Below are 21,062 nucleotides of genomic sequence, written 5' to 3'. Positions count from 1 at the left end.
ACTCCTGGTATGGTACCATAGCATCAGCCATGGACCCTGCACCACAAGGTCGGCAGTTCAAACCCATCAGCTATTCTTGGAAACCCTATATAGGGTCACTACGAGTAGAAAGTAACGTGACAGCACTTAACAACACATATATCGAAGTGAACTATATTTATATGGTTATATTTATATTACTGTTATTGTTATTTTTAGGCGCTATTAAGCTGGTTCCCAATCACAGAGACCTGTATAGGATTTTCAAGGAGCAGCTGGTGGGTTTGAACCTAGTCCAGTGCTTATCTCAGCATCACACAAGGACTCCATATATAACTATAATTTGTATAATATTTATGTAGCTAACCAGAACCAGAACTATAACCAGTTGCTCCTTGGAAACCCTATACAGGGTCGCTATGGGTAGGAATCGACTCGACAGCAATTAAGAACATAACTATAACTATACACACACGTGAGATCCTGCAGGATAAGCACTTGACTACTAACTGTAGCGTCAGTGGTTCAAACCTACCAGTCACTCCTCGAAAACCCTATAGAGGATCATTGTTAAGTTGGAACTGACTCAATGGCACTTAACAACAAATAAACACACAGAAAGGACTTAAAAAAAATTCATAGAAAAATGTAATGAAAAGATAATGACATTTTCCACAACCTTTTTGAAACCTTTGGGTTACAAACTCAGCTGCTCCCCAGAAGCCTGGCAGTTCAAACCCACCAGTTGTCCCATGAAATAAAGACGTAACTGTACTTCCGTAAAGACACACAGCCTTGAGAATCTTGTGGGGCAGTTTGACACTGTGCTATAGGGTCAGGACGAGTCAGAATCTACTCGATGGCACTGGGTTTGGTTTGCAGTTATAGAGACGTTGATCGATACAGAGATAGTCAACAGCTGGGCCCACTACTGTGTCTTAGAGGCAACAACTTCTGTGGAGTTTCTTTTGAATCTAATAGCAGGATCACTATTTGGTACCTTTTGGCCAGCCACAAGAGCCTAACTGTAAGCCATAACAGGCTGAAACTCCCATTCTAGTTTCATTGGGATTGTTTTCATTTGGATTACAGTACGTAAGGAGCCCTCTTGACCAACTGCTTTTTGTTTTTGTGTGCTTTTGCCTGGATTGCCTTCTTAGCAATACTCTCCCCCACCCCCGGAGGAATTAAACTGAAATTAACATGATTTTGTTTAACAGTTTATTATCCTCTCAAAAGGGATTGGCATTTTTAACTAATTCAAAGACTGAATTACTACTGGTAGATTTCTAGGCAATGCAAGAGAGGGATAAAAAGAATATTTAGCACAGAAGAGATGGTTGAGACTTTAGAGAGAATTCTTGCAGAATCCTTCACCCCCCTACTAGGAAGATCTCCTCACCCTACTGTGGGACTTACTTGCCCACCTTCCTTTGTACTAAACTGTCTTTTAATCATGCGCATCTCAGTGCTTTCTAAAAAGATCCAAGAACTAATGTAATTTTCTTTGGAAGTAAAATTAAAATGAGAGGAAGGAAACAATTTTACCAGGAAAATGACTTCATTTGTTGATTTACCAACAGCATGAGAAACACTAATGGTAGAAAGATAATAAGGCATGGGCCGTACCATTAAGGAGCTAGCGGGTGACATATAGACAAGCATATAAACTAATGGTGTAGTGATGGGGGACAAGAGAGGGTGGTCAGTTGTGCCTGGGCTGATCGCAGACTGTCAAAGAAGGATTTATCTCAAAGTAAGAACTGGACCTCAAGGTCGGTTTGAACTGCAAGGTTGGTGGTTCAATCTCACCAGCTGCTCCTTGGCAACATTATACAGGGTCACTGTGAGTCAGAACCGACTCGATGGCACTTAACAACAACAGCAACAAGGCTTTATTAGGGTTGGAAAGGGCTAATTCTGATGGTATCACGGAGGAAAACAACATTCAAGAAAGAGTGAATAGTGCATACAAATACTCAGTACATTAAGCCTTTTTGGGGAAACTCCAAGTGTTCAATCTTATTGGCACAGAAAATACACACTACAATCAGTAGGACATGAGCCTGATGAAAGCAGCAGATCCTAAAAGGACATACAAGCTTTATGGGGAAGTATGGTGATGCAAAGTCATTGAGGGGTTGGAAGTATGGAATAACAAGTTCCTCATACTACAGTGGTTCAAGTCCTCAAGTACTAACTGAAAGGTCAGGAAAAGGATGTGGCAGTCTTCCCTAAAATGTATGAAACCCTATGGGACAATACTCTGTACTACAGGGTCAGTATAAGTCTCAAAGGAACTAGGTTTGGAGTTTTGGTTTGGTTGGATTAGAATACTATCTTCATTATTGTTTAGCTTTGGAACATGTACAAACATTAAATAAAACATATACCAGAATTGGATACTTTTATAAGGTACTTAATTTTTTCGAAGCATTCACACATGTCTCCCATATTACTCATCATAACCTGGTAACATGCCCATTTTGTATTCTATTTTACAAATGAGGAATCAAGCTCAGAGAGATCATACAGTAATTAAGTTGCAGAACTATGATTCTAAATTCATCGCAAAACAAATGCCTATCTACATTTTAGTTAATTGACTTAAAAAAAAAAAAAAATCTTTCTGAACTTTACTTTCTTTTATACATTTGTTTGTTGATGTTGTTAAGTGCTATTAAGTCAGTTCTGACCCATAATGACCTTATATAAGGTTTACAAGGAGCACCTGGTGAGCTTGAACCACCGACCTTGTGGTTCAAATTGATTTTTCAGCCCAGCGCATTACCCCACAGAATAATATTTTCTTTGTCTTACTGGTGTGAAAGTTAACTGAAATACTCATTGAAAAGAGCATATAGCAGATCATCAGTAAGTGATAATCGTCTCTCCTACCATTGCATTAGATGGATCTGTGCTATGTGGACAAACACAGTTGGAAAATTTAGGCCTTTAGCTAATTCATGAGTCCTAGCACAATTCTTTTGTTAAGGATGTATTAGAAGCTAACCAAATTAATACTTTTAGCTGATAAAAGGTTATTTCACAATGCGTTCAATAATGAATGTCATTTTCCCAAGCCAGAGCCTTAATTATTGTGACTGCAGACTTTGGAACTATTAAAATGTCAGTATGAAGGTAAATCCAAAATAAATCCTTCCAAAAAGAATCGCCATTTAAAAAGGATCTATAGATCAAATTGACAACACAACTCAAAAGATTAGCTAGGAACATTAGGGGGCAATGCATTTCTGTTAATGGGGGAGGACTCCCTCAGAAATCAGTGGTGAGAATGGTTCCCGAACAAGGACAGTAATCAGTGTCGTTACACTGTACATGTCAAAACTGTTGAATTAATGTGTCTTCTCAACAATAACATCAAAGAATAAAATACATTTTTAAAACAAGTATAGCCGATTACTTTAGAATATAAAGCCTTCATTTTTTTTATCCTTCATTAAATTAGTAAAAGTATAGTAAAGGAGTGATAGAAATTTTTAGGTCAATAAAAAGGAAACCACATGCAGGGTTACGTAGTATTTCTTGAGAAATCACTTCAAGGTCAGATATACCCAGAACAAAGAAAGGATTAGACTCAGTCTTTAGTAATTCTCTCAACATTTTACTTAACACTGTGCTGCTTTGTAAACATTTTTATTTAAAAATTTGCCCTGTTTTCAAAACTTTTAACAAGTTTTTATTGTAATTTGGGTGAAAATTTCTGAATAAATGGAGCCTCCCTTTAATAATTTAAACGCATTTTGCTTTGTGACGTTGATTGTAACCCTCACAATGCAGCAGTGCTTTTCCTTTTCCTCCCTGTTTACCATTTCCACTGGTCAGTTTCCCTACCCTTTCCTGCCTTCTGAGCTTTATCATTAGGCAAATGCTGCTCTTTCAATTTCACATGGCTGATTGTTCCAAGGGGTTACTGTTCACCATAGAGGCTTGTCTATTGTTGGACTGAAAGTTAAGCCAAGAGAATGAATTCAGCTCCAGGCTTGATGGATAACTAAGGGCCAGGGTATAAGGTTTCCACAAGTCTCTGTCAGACACACAAGCCTGGTCTTTTTTTATGATTTTTACAGTTTTGTCCCACATTTTCCTACCACGCTATCTCAGACTTTCTTTTGTGCTCCTTTTCAGAGCAGTTGGTAGTAGTAGCCAGACACCATCTAATTGTATACCAAGGTTAGGGAGGCTGACGTTGGTGTGGGTGTTTTGCTTTTTAAGTCAAGCATCTGTAATGTCCTCTTTTGTTAATACTTTGGAGACACTGCAAAGATCCATGTATTAAGCTCTAGAAACTCCAAGTTAGATTTAATAACCTTATTTCATAGTGTGGAGTCCTGGTTTGGCACTGTAGAATAAGCACTGGACTGTAAAGTCACTTGAATTGTAAGGTCGGTAGTTCAAACTCACCAGCCGCTCCTTGGAAACCGTATACAGGGTGGCCATGAGTCAGAACAAACTCAACGGCACTTAACAATAAAAACATTTCATAGTACATTATATGATAAAATTGTGTTTTTCTGTTGTGTTTAAAATGACTAATTTCCCTCTTTTACAAAATACTTAAGACATATTTCTGGATTTCTTTGTTTTGTTTTTTATTGCCTAAAGATATTTGTTCTTGTTAAGTGCTGTCGAGTCGATTCCAACCCATAGTGACCCTGTACAGGGTTTCCAAGGCTGTAAATCTTGACGGGAATAGAAAGCCTCATCTCTCTCCTGCGAAGCAGCTGATAGTTTCGAACGGCTGACCTTAAGGTTCACAGCCCGATTCGTAACCACTACGCTATATGTCACCAATATAGTGTGAAGTTGTGAGTTTGAACATCTCTTTCTATTAGAAAATTGGTTGTTCTCCCTCTTGCGATTCTCATTTGTGATAGGTGTTTTAGTTTAAGTGGATAAATTAAGTAAGTGGCTTGTAGGTAATTTTGGGCACTAATATTAATATGGAGTCCTGGTGTGGTGCTGTAGGATAATGTGCAGGACTGCAAGGTCAGTTTGAGCAGCAAGGTCAGCAGTTCAAACCCACCAGCTGCTCCTCGGAAACCCTAAACAGGGTTGTTATGAGTCGGAACTGACTTGACAGCATTTAACAACAGCAACAATACTGATACGCAGAAAAGGTGTAAAATACGATCCTTGGAATACAAAATATTTTCTTGAAAACTTATTATTGTGAATTGAGTGTAGGTTTACCAAGAATATCATTAGTTGTACATTTATATTCAAAGTCATACACTTCGGTTCACCTTGTTGTTGTTGTTAAATGCCGTCGAATCGGTTCTGACCCAAAATTCACAAGTGTATGAGAAAAGAATTTTCAGTTTGATATCTTCTTTCTACATAAACAGAATGTTTGGCCATTAGTTAATAACCTTTTATATTATTAAACATTTAGGTTTAATTAGAGCATCAGTGTACAGTATCCTATTTACAATGTATTACAAACGTGAAAATAGCGTAATTATCTTTTTTACTCCTTTTAACTATACAATAAGATAATGGCCTTTTAGACGTACATTCTGTGGCTGCTATGAATGACCCATATTCAGACATTCTTTAGAAATGGTCTTTTGAATAAAAGTTGTTAAAATACCTACCATTTAGACCACTGGGACAATATATCATACCATTATCTAGTCATGTGTGCTTAAATGAAATATATTTGTTTGTAAAGCAACAAGAAAAAATCTTTCTGGGCATGTGCCATATTCCATTTCAGTTGTAAAAAAAGAGTGCCATGTTAAACTAATTTGAGGCATGGGGCAGGCAGGACGGCAGTCTCTGTCATCCAGAGGGCAGTTGCCCAATGCATCATTTCGTTCCACGTGGCATGTTTCAGGCGAGGGCTGCAGTCAGTCACCTTGCATATGGCTTGATAAAGGTTTATCTCACAGGCAAGCAAACTGTTATTTAAGTACACAATCCACTCTCCTACTGAAACAGTTTTGCCAAACTTATCCAAGTATTCTCACATGCTTAAAGATGGTATAAATATCATTTATAGCTAGCAGTTTTCTTCAGACTATATGGAATGTCTTCCTGCTGCCTGATCTAAGTGTCCCAGTTTACATTATGGCCTTTACTGCCTCTGTTTGATGGAGTGATCAGTAAAAATTTAATGACACTATAAAATAATAAAAATGTCATTAATTTACCACGGATCTTGGATGCAGTGGTTGTAAAGTTACATTAATAAACAGAATATTTTTTACAACAAAAAGCATTGTTACGTGGGAACGTATAAATAACACACATAAATTTAAGAGCAATTTTACTGTTAGCACACACATTATTATGGAATAGCCAATAAGTGTATAAAACATAGTATATAAAATTTTATTAAAATATACTGTGCACATCAAAAATTCAGCTTTTATCTAAGTGCAAAGAAAAGCCATTATTGTGTGCTTACTGCTTCATTGCTGCTCCTTCCCCCAGATCACAATTTTACATTTGTTACCAGTAAGAGGGAGTCAATTTTTTTTCCCCCTAGATGAAAACAAGCCTCTGATCTTTTCGTTACCCCAAATCTATTCTCTCTCTCCATGGATGCAAAGACAAAATTGATCATTCTTGCCATAGTAGGGAGGGAAAAGTTGCTAATTTAATGCAAAGTTAAAAATAATGCCTGCGGAGTTGAATGGTTTGTTCAGTGACTCTGGAAATAAGGGCTAATAATGCAGCAGTCTATCTGTCATCACTGAGGCCGTCCCGTCACTGACTCCGATGATACGTAAAGATGATGTATGCCACCTTCTTGTGGCTTGTAACATTTAACATTTATCAGCTCTCACTAAAGGGGGCTTTATCATTTAAATATCTTTATTTAATATGCAACAGCTACCTCATACATCATCATTTCAAAGCACTTAGAGAGCCAACAGTCCTACAACACAGCAGAGCTGACTTTAATTTTTTTCAGTAACTTTTATGTTGTTTGCATGTTTGTGACCGACAACGCATAAGTAAGTATCTGATCACTTTGCTTTATGTAAAATGTACATTTCACTGCTAAAGTGAAATTGGGGCATTTTCCTGCGGTGGGAAGGTTGGGATTCAATTAGCAATGAGGTATTTTGCTTAGTAACTTCAGCATATCTTACTTGAGGTCTGGGTCCATTGATTGTGATTGTAAGAACTACTTCAATGTGTGGAGGAATTAGGACTTAGGAATTTGCCACCCACAGTCTATATTTGTCACATAAAGAAGGGGTATCTTGATTAGCAATGATGGCCTGAAGTTGGAACCAAAGTATCTTTATGGCCACGTCCACATTCCTGCATTTACTGGCTTCATGTTCAGCCTCACTGGAGAAATCTTTGCTTAGCTCGGCTGCCCAGAGCTAACTTGTAGACATCAGGTCCTCTTATCTTAGGGTTATGTGGCTGGCAAATAAATATTCTGAGCTATTCTTTGAAGAATGGAAGGAAATCTTCTGGGAGACTAGGTGGAAATTTATATGAAAGGGTATAGCTTTGTAGGGTCCTTCTTTAATCTCAAACACAAGTGCTTAATATTACCAAATTTAAAATGCAGTCTACTGCCCAACACAATTTTTATCATTGATTGATTTTCTGCCTATTTAACAAGTGTTTCGTGGGATATTCTGCCTTGACTTCTACTCGTTCAAAATATTGATATTTTATAGGGAAAGTATCTCTGTAGAAGAATTTTGTTTTTCAATGAAATCAGAAAATGTATGACTTCAAAGACATAGCGAATGTGTTGTTGAATGTTCTGAATGATTTTGTTATGATTAGAAAACAAGCTGATACTACTGAATTGTGAGTGCTCTTCATTTTTTAGAAAAGAAAAGATATTATCATCATGTGAGCTTTGTTGTCTTGGGATTTTACAAACCATGTCGTGCAATTTTCCCTCTTCTCCTTCCTTGTCAAGATATTGATATTCTTTCAGGAACTTTTATATATATATATTTTTTTTTTTCTGAGAATATTTTCTGGTAAAATCAAAGAGAATGAATGACTAGAAAGATACTTGAAATATGCATATTGATAGGTAGCAAAGTTGTTCCCTCCACCCCCATGAAAATGCAGTTATAGGTGGTTCTTCCAAGATTGCAGGCATCACATCAAACTCCTTTTGCATTTAACATTGGGAAGGCATTCACATGCAAATGTTTGAAATTTGAAACAATGTGATAAAACAGAGGTTGAATATTTTGCTTTCCCTGGTACTACTTGTTTTCACTTTAATTCTCATCCTTTGCATCATGACAACCCAAAGTGCTACTTGAAAGTAGAAATGGGCTGATTAAAAGCAGCTGTCCTCCCCCTGAGACAATGTGTGAATGCCCCACATGGTTTGTGGTTGCTTTGTGTCGTGTCCTGCATCTGGGTTAATTTGTTCTTGTGCAACAGTGTTTTCACATAAGAAACTATTGGGGAACCATACCTAATTTGATTTTTATTTTCATTCCGTTTCCTACAAGGGTCATATTTCAGAGGTTTTCCCACATAGTCGCTATTGTAACTAGTTAGTGTTACCCAGTTGGGGAATTTGATGATCATAATTTTGTTGCAAATCTTTCATAGAAATGGTGCTAGATTAAAGCAAGGCTTTTATGCTGTGCTTTCTTCCAACACAGATTCCAACATATGTTATGATGAAGGGGAACTGGAAGACTTCCTGCACAATTTGACTGATGGGAATTAATTATAGAAATATAATGATATTCAAAAATAATCATATTAGAAAGCACAAATGTAGTGAGACTGTACAAATGAGGCACAGCCTCTATCAAGTAATTGTATGTTTGCTCTTTAAGAATATTTCCAAGTTTCTAAACATCTTACAGAAGAGAACATTCACAGTGTTTCCATCTGATGGCGAACATGCTCAGTACAGAACTAGGTCATTGAACAATAGACCGAAGAGCAATCAGCACTCCGCTGCTACATAATGCATTAAGTATAACATGCAGAAACCATTCCCGGAGCTGGAAGCTGCTATTTCATGTCTGTAAATTCAAGCTGACATGACATTTAATAGTGTTTCATAGTAATGAACAACAAGGTTTCATTCATTCATAAGCACAACACAAAGCCAAGCTTGAGCCTGGAGAGTAGCAAGAAGGCACAAGGTGTCGGGGGGGGGGGGGGGGTATGTGCTGGTTTTCAGCAGACAAGAACACCATATTAATGATGGCCAATGCGCCCTGTGCTAGTAATCCACAGGGCTGTAGTGGGAACGTTGATTGGGACGTTTCCGACTGCTGTTCTTAAAAGTGGTTAACGAGACATCATCTTTGGTACTTGGCTCCTACAGTGCCAGGAGTATTTAACTTTCCTGACTTGATGGCTTACTAGGAATGAGGTCGGTCTTTTCAGTTTCCAGGAAGTCACAGTTGAAACTTTGGGGCAAAATAAAAGCATCAATTTTTTGTCTGCGCACAAGGTGTCCTTGTAGCATGGTGGGTTATAAGTTGGGCTGCTAACTGCGAGGTCAGAAGTTCAAATCTTCCAGCCACTCCTTGGGAAAAAGATGAGGCTTTCTGATTCCATAAACAGAAGCCCTATATAGGGCTACTATGAGTCAGAACTGACTCCACAGCACACAACCACCACCACCACCAGTCTACCCTCTTCAAAATATTTGCCCTTGGAATTCTCTTGTCTAAAAGTTTGATTTGCATTTCCAAAGAATACCAATGTAGACTATAATCAAAAATAGGAAAATTCCTCTCCCGTTAAATGTCTCTGTGGATTTTAATATGAATTACTGTTTCCAGTTTTGCACTCTGGGCTGACACCTCTCAGTTGAATTCCTTTTAGAGTACTGAAGAACATCCCCAGAGAGAGAGATGTGCAGTACGTCATCACTGACAGGGTCCTTCCGCAGCCTCCCTTCCCTGTCATGTGCTTTCCCTTCAGTGTTGTCAACACTGCCAATGGCACCATCAAACTCTAGTGAAATTTTCTGAGCTCAAACTGGTCACACATGATGTTTGTAAAACCAGGTTTTGCCCATTTCGCAAGATAGAAACCAGAAGGAGAAAGAGACTGCTCTGGAAGCTAGAATAAGCCTTCTGATTATTCCTTCCTCTAGGAAAGAACACGCTTTGAGAATCTGGGGCCCCAGCTAACAGGAAAGTCAAGTGAAGACGGGAAGCTGGGCCCAGGTGTCATCGATCTTACTCGACCAGAAGATGCAGATGGTGAGTGGCTATTCCCTAGCTCCTTTCTGCTGTCCCGTGTGTTTAAAAAAGTTATGTCCAAGTTAGATGGAAGATCTTTAGGGCCTTTCTTTGAAAGTCATCAACTGGATTTTCTAGGCCAAGAAGAATGTACATCTTCATTATTTGTTATAGCTGAGGACGTTGAGAAGCTTCTCTGTGACATAGAATATGGCAATCTAACTACTTCAAGTCAGTTTAAGGTTTTAAAAGAGTTTCAATGAACAGAATCCTGTATTTCATCTGCCTCACTGCATTCCTGCTTTAAAAAAATAAAATGCAAAGGAGTTGTTTTAAGAAACACCAAACAAACTCTAAATCTAGTGATTTCTAGGTACAATCAAATCATTTGAAGAATGAAGTGATGATCTGTAGCAGACTTGGTAAAAAATTAATAATTACTTGGGGGAAGTAATAATTGCCTAGGCACTAACCATTACTAACGTCTTCAAAGTGTAGGTGAGAAAAGCAGCTTTAGTCTCAGCATGTTTACCCACAGCACCGTCAATGCCTGTCTGCTCCTCTTCCCTTTCTGTTTGTTTTAAATGCACAAGCAGCAGATCAGCAGAAATTGCTCCCCAGAGACTGGGTACAATTTATGAGTTAGGTCAGCACTTCAGTAGTAATGCTGCCTTGTTATTTACTGTCATCAGCATAGAGTAGGGACTGGTTTTCCCGTTAGCTGTTTCTTTGGCAAAATCCCTCCTAGAAGTCAGAGAAGATTAATTTGTTCTTTTCATAGTAACACAATACTTCACCCATCTCAGGTCCCAAGCTGAAGTCCTTCTTCAGTTAGTTCAAGGGGAAGAATCTTACTAGTGTCCTTTTTACTGGTAGGATTTCTTCCAGGACCCTAATCCCTTGAAAACACACCACAACATTTCACAGAACAACTGAATTGGGCATGGCTGCCAGTGATAGCTTGGAGTGGTCCCAGGTAGTTGAGAAATCCTTGGCATGAGCACTAAGAGCTAGGTAGAATCAGACATTAGGAAGCATTGCAGAGAGACTCCAGAAGGTAGATTTTTCATACCAATACAAGAGACTAATGTTAGTCCGAGGATAGTCTGGGAGACAAGGTGTTAGCATAAATTCTAATTGATATGTGCATATGTCCAAGTATGTGAGAAAGAGATTGAGGAGAGAGAGATTTGGGGAGAGATAAGAGAAACAAGAAGGGAGGATAAAGAAGACTCGAGACCAGAAATAGAGTTGCTGTCTTCCTTGAAAAATAGCTTCAGAGCACACTGATATTTTCACGGACACTTAGCCAATGTAGACTTTTCCACCGGTGACGGTGCGGTTCCTTGGCCTAGGGAGCCAGGGAATCCAAATGGGTTATGTACAATGGGCCATCTGAGTGCGGCACAGATTAGGGCAGGCCTGAGAAGCTGGGTGGAAGCGTTTCAGGTTTGGCTCATTTCAAGTTTGTTAGATGATTGCGCTGTAGAGTAGCTAAGTCTTTGACCTCAGACACCAAAAGAAATCATCTTCATCACTTTTCGAACTATTTGATCTTTACACTTGGCCATAGTCTCGGAGTTGCAGGCTTCTACAGCCTTATGCATGCGTGCTCTATCAGACTTCTCAGACTGACGTGGACCATTCTTCATTTGGTTTGGTTTCTTAATTGTATAATAGGTATTGTTGTTGCTAAATGCTGTCAATTTAGTTCCGACTCACAGTGACCCTGTATAGGGTTTCCGAGGAGCAGCTGGTAGGTTTGAACTGCTGACCTGTGGTTTGCAGTCCAGTGCTGATCCTACAGCTCCATATTGCCTCTCAGTAATGCTGAGATGCTGTAGTCGATGATTTCATGTACTTGTCATTATGGTTAGTTAGTGCCATCAAGTTGGTTCTGACACACGGTGACCTTGTGTAGGGTTTCCGAGCCTATAAATCTTTGCATGAACAGAAAGCCTCATCTTACTCCCACAGAGCAGCTGGCGGACTTGGACTACCAGACTTTGTGCTTAGCGGTCTGATGCTTTAGAGCCACAGAGTCTCCTCTCTGTACATGTTGTTGTTGTTAAGTGCTGTCAAGTTGGTTCTGACCCATAGCGGCTATGTATAGGGTTTCCTAGGAGTGGCTGGTGAGCTTGAACCACCGACTGTATGGTTCAAACCAGCTTTGCAGTCCAGCGCATTACTCCACAGCACCACTCCAGGACTCCATGGTATAGTTGTTGTTGTTGTTGTTAAGTGCCATCGAGTCAGGTCCGACCCATAGCGACCCTGCACAGGGTTTCCAAGGGTGTAAATCTTTACGGGAGGAGGTTAAAAATCATGGTATAAGCATGTTGTATCAAAATATGTAATACCTAAACTGTCTAGATGCAAAGCTGTGCCATTCCCTTGGCTATTTTGGGTTTGTGTCTGCTTATCAAGCTTTTTTTTTGAGTACTTAAGGTTGGTTTGAACCACAAGGTCTGCTGTTCAAATTCAGCAGGCACTCTTTGGAAACCCTGTACAGGGTCACTACGAGTCAGAACTGACTTGATAGTGCTTAACAACAACAATATGTCAGAATAAGCTTTTTAGCCACATTTTCTCACTTAAAACTTATGTTAAGGTTAAAAAGATGGTTTGTTTGTTTGATTTCCTATTTTGCAGAGGGGGAAAAGAGATCAGAGTAATTAAGATACCTGTAACAGGTTACATAGCTTATACACGGGAGCTGGGTCCCAGGCAGCCTGGTTCCAGAAGCAAAGCTCTGCATTTCTGTGCTGTCTTCCACCCCCTGTACATATGGGCAACTGTGTAGTGCCTGTGCTTTTCTGAGCAAACTCCTTGTGACCTTCCTCAGTGTGGCCCATTTCCTCTCCCCTAAATATAGCAAGTCATGCCATGCACCAGCTCTCAGCTTCCCTGTCACACAGAACAGCAGTGCCCGATGACTGTAACCGTAGAAGGGCTGTTGTGGCCCAGCGGCTTAGGGAGCGTGTGAAAACCTCCCTTCAGAAGCTTGCCCAGAGCTGCCATTGAGACCTCATGTGCTTTTGGGGGACTGTGAGTTCATGAATGGAGTCAAGTTACCTGCTCTAATACCCACAGCAATGCAATGCCTTTGTGAGGACTGCTGGGATGGGGAGCAGGCTTCTGCTGACCTAAGGCTATTTCCTGGCATTTGTTCAAGTGGGTGCTGCTTGCAAAGCCTGCTGGTGTTACTGTTCACATTAAAGTCGGAGGAGATCACAGGTACACACGATACTCTCTGCACTTTGATTCTTCATATTTCCCTTAAAAAGGAAGATTAAGAAGACACAGAAGTATCAAAATAGCTAAAAAAAAATAAAAAAATAAAATCAGTCCATGATCCAGAAAACATTTATTAAGTGTCTACTATAACATGGAAAGCAAAACCAGGTATGTCCTTTACCTCTTGGAGCATAGTGAGGGAAGATAGGAAATTGAAAGGTAAATACATAAATAAACACATGGTTGTTTGAGAAAAGTGCTATGAATATGAGGACTAGGTCTCCTCTGTGCTGCCATTCTGTTCAAAGCCAGTCCTATCCTGTTGTTAAGTGCAATTGAGTCGGTTCCACCTCATAGCAATCCTGTATATGGTTTCCAAAGAGTGTCTTCTCGAGGGTTTGAACTATCGACCTTGTGGTCTACAGTCCACACCAGGAGTCCCAAACTTACTACTTCTTCTTGTTAAGTTTTGAGTCGGTTCTGATTCATAGCAACCCTTTGCAGGGTTTGCAAGGACCTGCTGGTGAGCTTGAACCACCAACCTTGTGATTCAAAGCATCCTTGGGATCCAGTGCTTTATCCCACAGCGCCACACTAGGACTCCAAGACCTGGATGGGGTGGAGGTGGAGGAAGGACACAGCCCCTCAAAACTGCTATTCCAAAGACAGAGGAAACATGGACACGTTCCAGTAAGGCAAGGATAGGATTCACCTGCCTTTAAGACCTGCTTCCACAATCTCAGTTGGCAGGTGAGTCCTGGCCTGGCCCCACAGCACCATCTCCATGTTTCCTCGGTCCTCCACCTCCACCCCATCCTCCTGTGATGTTTCTGTAGTGACTAAACGTAATCAGCCCTGTTCCAGTCAGGCTTCTGAGGACTATGTCTGCCAGTCCTGAACATGACGAAATCACTTAGTAAGCAATCTGTAGACCTGCTTTCTAGCCCTGGACATAAAGGCAATGGGGGAAAGGTCGCTAAAAGAGGCAGCTGTGCATGCGTATTAACCACTCATCAAAATCAAATGACAAAACCATAGGCAAGGAAAACAGAAATTAAAAGTATAAAAGGCAAATGCCTTCACAATTTTATTTTTAAAGTCCAGCTGTTATTTGGCTTGAATGTGACAAGACAGCATTTCTTGTTCACCATGATATTTATAAAACTACAAATTCACTGGTACTGAGGACTAGGAAATGTGTTTAAGGTCTTGGTATTTATACTTTGAAATCGTTGAAGGCTTAATATGTATCACGTACCCAAAATGTGTTTGTTCTATGTGAGGAGTCCCAGTGTGGTGCTGTAGAATAAGCATTGGACCGCTAGGTCAGTTTGAACCACAAGGTCAGTGGTTCAAACTAACCAGTCACTCCTGGGAAACCCTATACAGGATCACTATGAGTCAGAACTGACTCAGTGGCACTTGACACCAGCGACAATGTAGAACATGTAAGGAAGAAAGGACTAGATTAAAGTCTGTCACCATGTATGAAGTGTGATAAACAGCTGTTTAACCTTTTATGGACTTGTCTTATACCCTTTCCGCCTCTATATTTTGCTTTGTTGTTGTGGTTAAGTGCCGTCCAGTCCGTTCCAACTCATAGCGACCCTATATAGGGTTTCAAAGGAGGCACGGGTGGGTTTGAACTTCCGACCTTGTGGTTCACAGTCCAGTGTTAATCCTACAGTGTCACACCAGGAGTCTGCTTTTTGTTGTTGTTGTTAAGTGCCATTAAGTCTGTTCCAATCCATAGCGACCCTGTATAGGGTTTCCAAGGAGCAGCTGGTGAGCTTGAACCGCCGACCTTGTGGTTCAAAGTGATTTTGTAGTCTAGTGCATTAAGCCACAGTGTCATACTCGGACTCCAAGGAGTCTGCTTAGGAAAGGGTAATTCTTACCCCAACTCTCCTAATTTCAAGGTTGCATAATGTAATATAGTTAAGTATCTATATGTTGGTGGTGTTTAGTGCCGTTGCGTCAGTTCCAAGTCATAGCGATGCTGCAATAGGGCTTCTGAGGAATGACTGGTGAGTTTGAACCACCAACCATGTGGTTAGCAGTCCAGTGCTTATTCTACAGCTCCACACCAGGTCTTCATGTATATAGCAAATAGTATATAGAATATGCAACCTTGACATTAGGAGAGTTGGGAAAGAATCAGGAAGTTGGGATAATAGAGAAGGTAGGCATGGCTCAGCGGTAGAGTTCTTACCTTCCTTGTGTGACAGCCAGGTTCAAATCCCAGCTAATGCAGATCCTGGATAACCACCACACATCTGTTGGTGAGCTTGCTGTGATGCTAACTAAGCTTCATTGACACTTCCAGACCAAGACAGGGCAGGAAGAAGGCCTGGCAGTCTACTTCCAAACAACCAATGAAAACTTCATAGATCACAATGTTCCAAAGTGCAGTTAATCATGGGATTGGTGCCGGACCTGACAGTGGAGGCTTCCATTGTACATGTGGTCACTATGACTGGGGACAGAGACAGACTCCCCAGCAGTTAACAAGAGTAGATAGAGTACTAGAAAAGACTCTGGCCTGGTTGTTGGGAGATGATCAGGATATACCTTCATTTGCTAGATGACAGCAAACAAGTGACTAATGTCTCTGGTCTTGTTTCCGTGTCTTTTATAAAAAGTAAGTTGGATTTGATTATCTCCAAGGTCCCTCCTAAATCTATGATTGTAATTAGCATCTCCATAAATAAAACCCAGTGTTTTAGGCCAGACTTTTGGACTCTGGATTGCAACTGTAATGATATACTGTCCTCTATGTATTAAAAAATTTCATTGATTTGAACGGAAATGGATATGTACACCAAGAATAGCCCCTTTTAAGACTGTTGCTCTCAGATTTGCTTAGAACAGTTTTATGGATTCAAACTGAATTTTTGAATTGGATACCAGCCAAGATGACCTTACCCTTCTGAAAGCTTCATTTTATCTTTTTTTTTTTTTTTTTTTTTGAGAGTGAACTTCTGATTGCTTCTAAGTTTTATATCTCAGGATAGCTTTATTACTGTTAGTGTAAGTTTTCTGTTTATGAGCAAATCGCTGAGACTCCAACTTATCCTCTTTTTCCTTTAAATTGCATCACTTAATATGAATGTCCTCTCTTTAAAAATCCTGTTTACCCTTTGATCCATACTCTGGGAAATCGTTGAAGCTTTTCTCAGTCCTCTTTCCCTCCTTGAGAGAAGAAGCGTTTCTTAGGTGGAGAAGGAAGATTGACTCAGACGATACACAAGCCATTCATGCAACACAGGGAAGCTGTAGCACAATTGGGTGGGATTTAAGAGCTGTAACTGCTTATACTTTGGAATGTAAAGGCCATCAGTTCAAGCCCACTAGATTATAGTTCCTTACATTGCAAAACCACAGATTGTCAGAGATGGAATAAAGGACAGGACAGAGGTCATCAAATTTACAATTGCAGCCAAAAAATCCTGTCTCAGATCCCTGACAAGTAGTCCTATCACTTTTGTTAAAACAAAAAACAAAACAAAAAAGCAAAACCCATTGCCATTGGTTGATTCGGGTCCCTAGTGACCCTGTAGGTCTACCTCATAGGCTTTCCAGGCCTGTAGCTCTTTATGGAAGCAGACTGCTTCATCTGTCACCTCCAGAGCAGTTAGTGGGTTTGAACCACTGACATTTTGGTTAGTAGCCCAGTGGTTAAGCACTGTACCACTTTTTAAAAGGGCTTCTTTTACTCTGTCACTTCTGTTGGAACGCCAGTCCTGGGGTGGTGCTGTAAGTAAGATAAGAACTGGACCACAAGGTCAGTGGTTCAAACTCACCAGCTGCTCCTCAGAAATCGGGCTGCTAACCTCAAGGTCAGCAGTTTGAAACTGCCAGCTGTTCCACAAGAGAAAGATGAGGCTTTCTGCTCCCATAAAAATTTATAGCCTCGGAAACCCTGTACAGGGTCACTATGAGTTAGAACCAACTCCTTGACACATAACCACCACCACCACCATATATGGTATGGCACTGTAGGGTAAGCAGTGGACTACGAGGTCAGTTTGAACCTCATGGTCGGTGGTTCCAACTCACCAGCCACTCCTTGGAATTCCTATACAGAGTTGCTATGAGTTGGTATCGACTTAACAACAATACATATATTTTAAAGAAAGTTCAGATCAATCTGATGGGAGCATTAACCAGAACTGTGCAGTGGGCTTTATGGGTTTGGTCTTCCAGCTCTGCTCAAAACATTGTATACAGTCATCTCAGGGAAACGAATAAGCAAAATGGTCTCTCTAGAATAGCAGGCTAGGCTGAGGCCAGAATGGGAGCCAGGGAGGTCCATGGCATGGTAAAGACTAACTAACAGCCACACAGGCTGGAAGATAAGCAGAACTCACAAAGCCCTTAGCTCTGGACTAAGTCTGTTGTGTGAGTATCACAAAAATGTATTTTACTGTGGAGATAAACAGTTTTAGAGGTTCCTGTGCGCCAGTTTATATCAGTACTATATATAAAGTGCAGCTCTCTTAAACAAGCAAATAAACTTCTCTTAAAGAAATATATTTGCTGTGTCTTAAAAGCTCCCAAATAACTTTTAATGTTGGTAGAAAACAATTTCCATTGAACCCTTCAAGTGATAGATAGTACTGATGGGCCAAGAGAGTAAAATGTCAAGATTCTTGTATAACTCTCTCCCACTAATGCCCTATAAAGGGGACTCACCCTGCTTCTCAGATTTGCTTAAACCAGAAAACTGTATTAAAGCCCCAGTCTCTCTTGAGTGGGGAACAAGTATACTAGTGAATCGACTGTGACTCAGAGCAATCCTATAGGACAGACTAGAACAGCCCCAGTAGGTTTCCTAAGCTGTAATGTTTATGGGATCAGATCACCAGTTTTTGCTCCTAAAGGCCTCTGGTGGGTTCAAACTTCTGACTTTGGGGTTAACAGCTGAGTTCTTAACCTCTGTGCCACCAGGGCTTCTCTAGTGAGGTACCTATCCCTACCCAATAGCTGGTTGCTTTCTCTGAAGAGGTGTCAGCAAAGTGTCTATCAAAACACACACACACACACACACACACACACACACACACACACCTACTTTACTGCTTGATTATCCTCAACATTAGGAAAGAGCTTGTCTATTCCATTGCTGAATCCCACAGAAAAATGTCCCTTTCTACAGCAAATGGGAGACAAAAGATTAACACTGGTACCATGGAAATTAGAGCCCAGACAAGAGCAGCCAGCCTGTGTTCCCAGTAGAACTGCAACATCTATTCATGCTTCCTCAGCAGTATGTATGTCTGCTCCAAATAAACCAACAAATAGATAGTCACTGACAGAAGTCTATCTGCTGTCCCATACTTGGACTGACTATAGCTTTTGAGGTAAGGACTGTGTCAAATTCATTGCCCTGTAATTCCTTCTCTCCTTGAAGCAAAAGCCATTTGATTTCCCACTTGCAGGCAATACAATTCATCCAAACATCAGGCTGGTGGGATTGAATGAGTACCAGGCTAATTCTGATTGCTTTTTAAATTCTCTCTGCCTAACGTCAGATACAAGGAGCTCTGGTAGCATAGTGGTTACGAATCTGGCTGCTAACCTCAAGGTCAGCAGTTCGAAACTACCAGCAGTTCTGCGGGAGAAAGATGAGGTATTCTGCTCCCATAAAGATTTACAGCCTCAGAAACCCTGTGCAGGGTCACTATGAATCGGAACCAACTCACAGTACTTAACAACAACAACAACAACAACATCAGATACAGGTCTACTTTGCATGGCAGTGGGTCACCACGAGTTGGGATCAACTCAAGGGCAATTAGTATCTGGTATGGCATAGGTTACAAATCGGGCTGCTAACCTCATGGTCAGCAGTTCGAAACTACCAGCAGTTCCGCAGGAGAAAGATGAGGCGTTCTGCTCCCTTAAAGATTTACAGCCTCAGCAACCCTGTACAGGGTCACTATGGATCAGAACCAACTCGATGGCACTCAACAACAACACTGGCATAGGTCAGGAATGGTTTTACAGACCAACCTTTTTGCCTAATTTACCATTACTTCAAGTTCTGATAACTGTGCTTCTTAACTTGTTCCTAATAGACAGTACCTATCTACTACCATCTTGGAGGCCAGAATGGCCAAACTTCATCTCTTGTACTTTGGACTTATTGTCAGGAGGGACCAGTCACTAGAGAAGGATGTCATGTTTGGTAAGGTGGCGGGACAGAGAAAAAGAGGAAGACCTCCAACGAGATGGATTGGCCAAGTGACAGTATCGATGGTCTCAAGCGTGGCAACAGTAGTGAGGTTTGCCCAGGATCAGGCAGTGTTTCATTCTGCTGTGCATAAGGTCGCTATGGGTCAGTACTGACTCAATGGCACCTAACAACAACAACAATATCTAGTCTTACCTCTTAAAACCTATTTTCTGTTACAGAGATCTTATCTTCCACCCCTATAATTAAGATGTTCTTGTCATTGAAGATTTGAATGTATCTTTCTAAACTCCTTGTCTCCCTTCACTCAGTTTGTCCATCACTGATGGGTGGCTTGTACCACCATCTGCTGTCTGTTTACATACTCTCTACACGTAGTTCTTTTCAGAGCCAGCAGCCTGGTCTTCCAATCCTTCATTTTACTAAGATGTTCAATCAACTGATAATGCATACCATGGTTCTGGACACGGAGGGGGAGATTTTTAAAAAGATAGAAGACACGTTCTTTCTTCAGTAGTTGGGATTCCAAAGTTAGTACACATAGAGAGTAAAGTAACCTACGGTATTATATGTTCAGGTTAACTAGTAGAAAAAAGAAAGGAAGTACTGTTTAGAAGAGGAAGCTGCAGTGTTTGGTGGCCAGCTCTGGTTCTGGCGTGCTTGACAGAAGTCTGACTGGGGGTAAGGTGAGGGTGGGGAGAAGCAAAGAGAAGAAGACGAACTTTCAATTGAGGGAATAATCCCTGTAGACTCAGAGATAAAAGGACACATAAGGAAGGATAATAGAACTTCATAATGAAGGAAGCTCCTGAGGGGAAGAAAGAGGGGAACACCTCTGCTCATCTTTGTGTTCCCAACCAAGTCAACACAATGCCTTGTACATACTGACACTCAGGACATATTTGTTGAACATAGTATAGAGATAGTATGATGCAGTATCATGGAGGACCTCGATTGCCAGGCTGAGGAATTTGGACTCTGCCACCAAATTAACAGGCATCAATGGGATGGATTGATACAGTGGCAGCAATGGTGGGCTTAAACATAGTAATTGTGAGGATGCTGCAGGACCACACAGTGTTTCATGGTGTTGCACTACAAGTTGGAATGGACTTGACAGCACTCAACAACCTTGACTTGACCAACAAGATTGACTTGAATTGCGCTGTTATGTGCCATTGAGTTGGTACCAACTCATAGTGACCTTATGCACAGCAGAACGAAACACTGCCCGATTCTGGGACAACCTCACCATTGTGCCACGCTTGAGTCGATCAATGCTGACACCTGGCCAATCCATCTCGTTGGGGGTCTTCCTCTTTTTCTCTGACCCTCCACCTTACCAAACATGTTATCATTCTCCAGACATGTCCGAAGTAATGAGAGACGAAGTTTGGCCATCCTGGCCTCTGAGGAGCACTCTGGCTGCACTTCTTCCAACAGAGATCTGTTTGTTCTTTTGGCAGCCCATG

The 21,062-nt window shown here is 40.8% G+C and overlaps 1 protein-coding gene across 5 annotated transcripts in view; it reads left to right on the top strand.

The window, feature by feature from the left end:
- Positions 1-21,062, top strand: part of SOX6 (SRY (sex determining region Y)-box 6) — a 691,777-nt gene that overhangs the window by 626,840 nt on the left and 43,875 nt on the right. For all 5 annotated transcript variants that reach the window (XM_006865785.1, XM_006865784.1, XM_006865786.1 and 2 more), the window contains one exon: positions 10,070-10,178. In XM_006865785.1, coding sequence (XP_006865847.1) covers positions 10,070-10,178 — 109 coding nt within the window. The remainder of the gene's footprint in view (positions 1-10,069; positions 10,179-21,062) is intronic.

The sequence above is a fragment of the Chrysochloris asiatica genome, unplaced genomic scaffold, assembly GCF_000296735.1.
Source record: "Chrysochloris asiatica unplaced genomic scaffold, ChrAsi1.0 scaffold00083, whole genome shotgun sequence".
Classification (NCBI taxonomy): domain Eukaryota; kingdom Metazoa; phylum Chordata; class Mammalia; order Afrosoricida; family Chrysochloridae; genus Chrysochloris; species Chrysochloris asiatica.
This window is presented reverse-complemented; position numbering and strand designations above follow the sequence as displayed.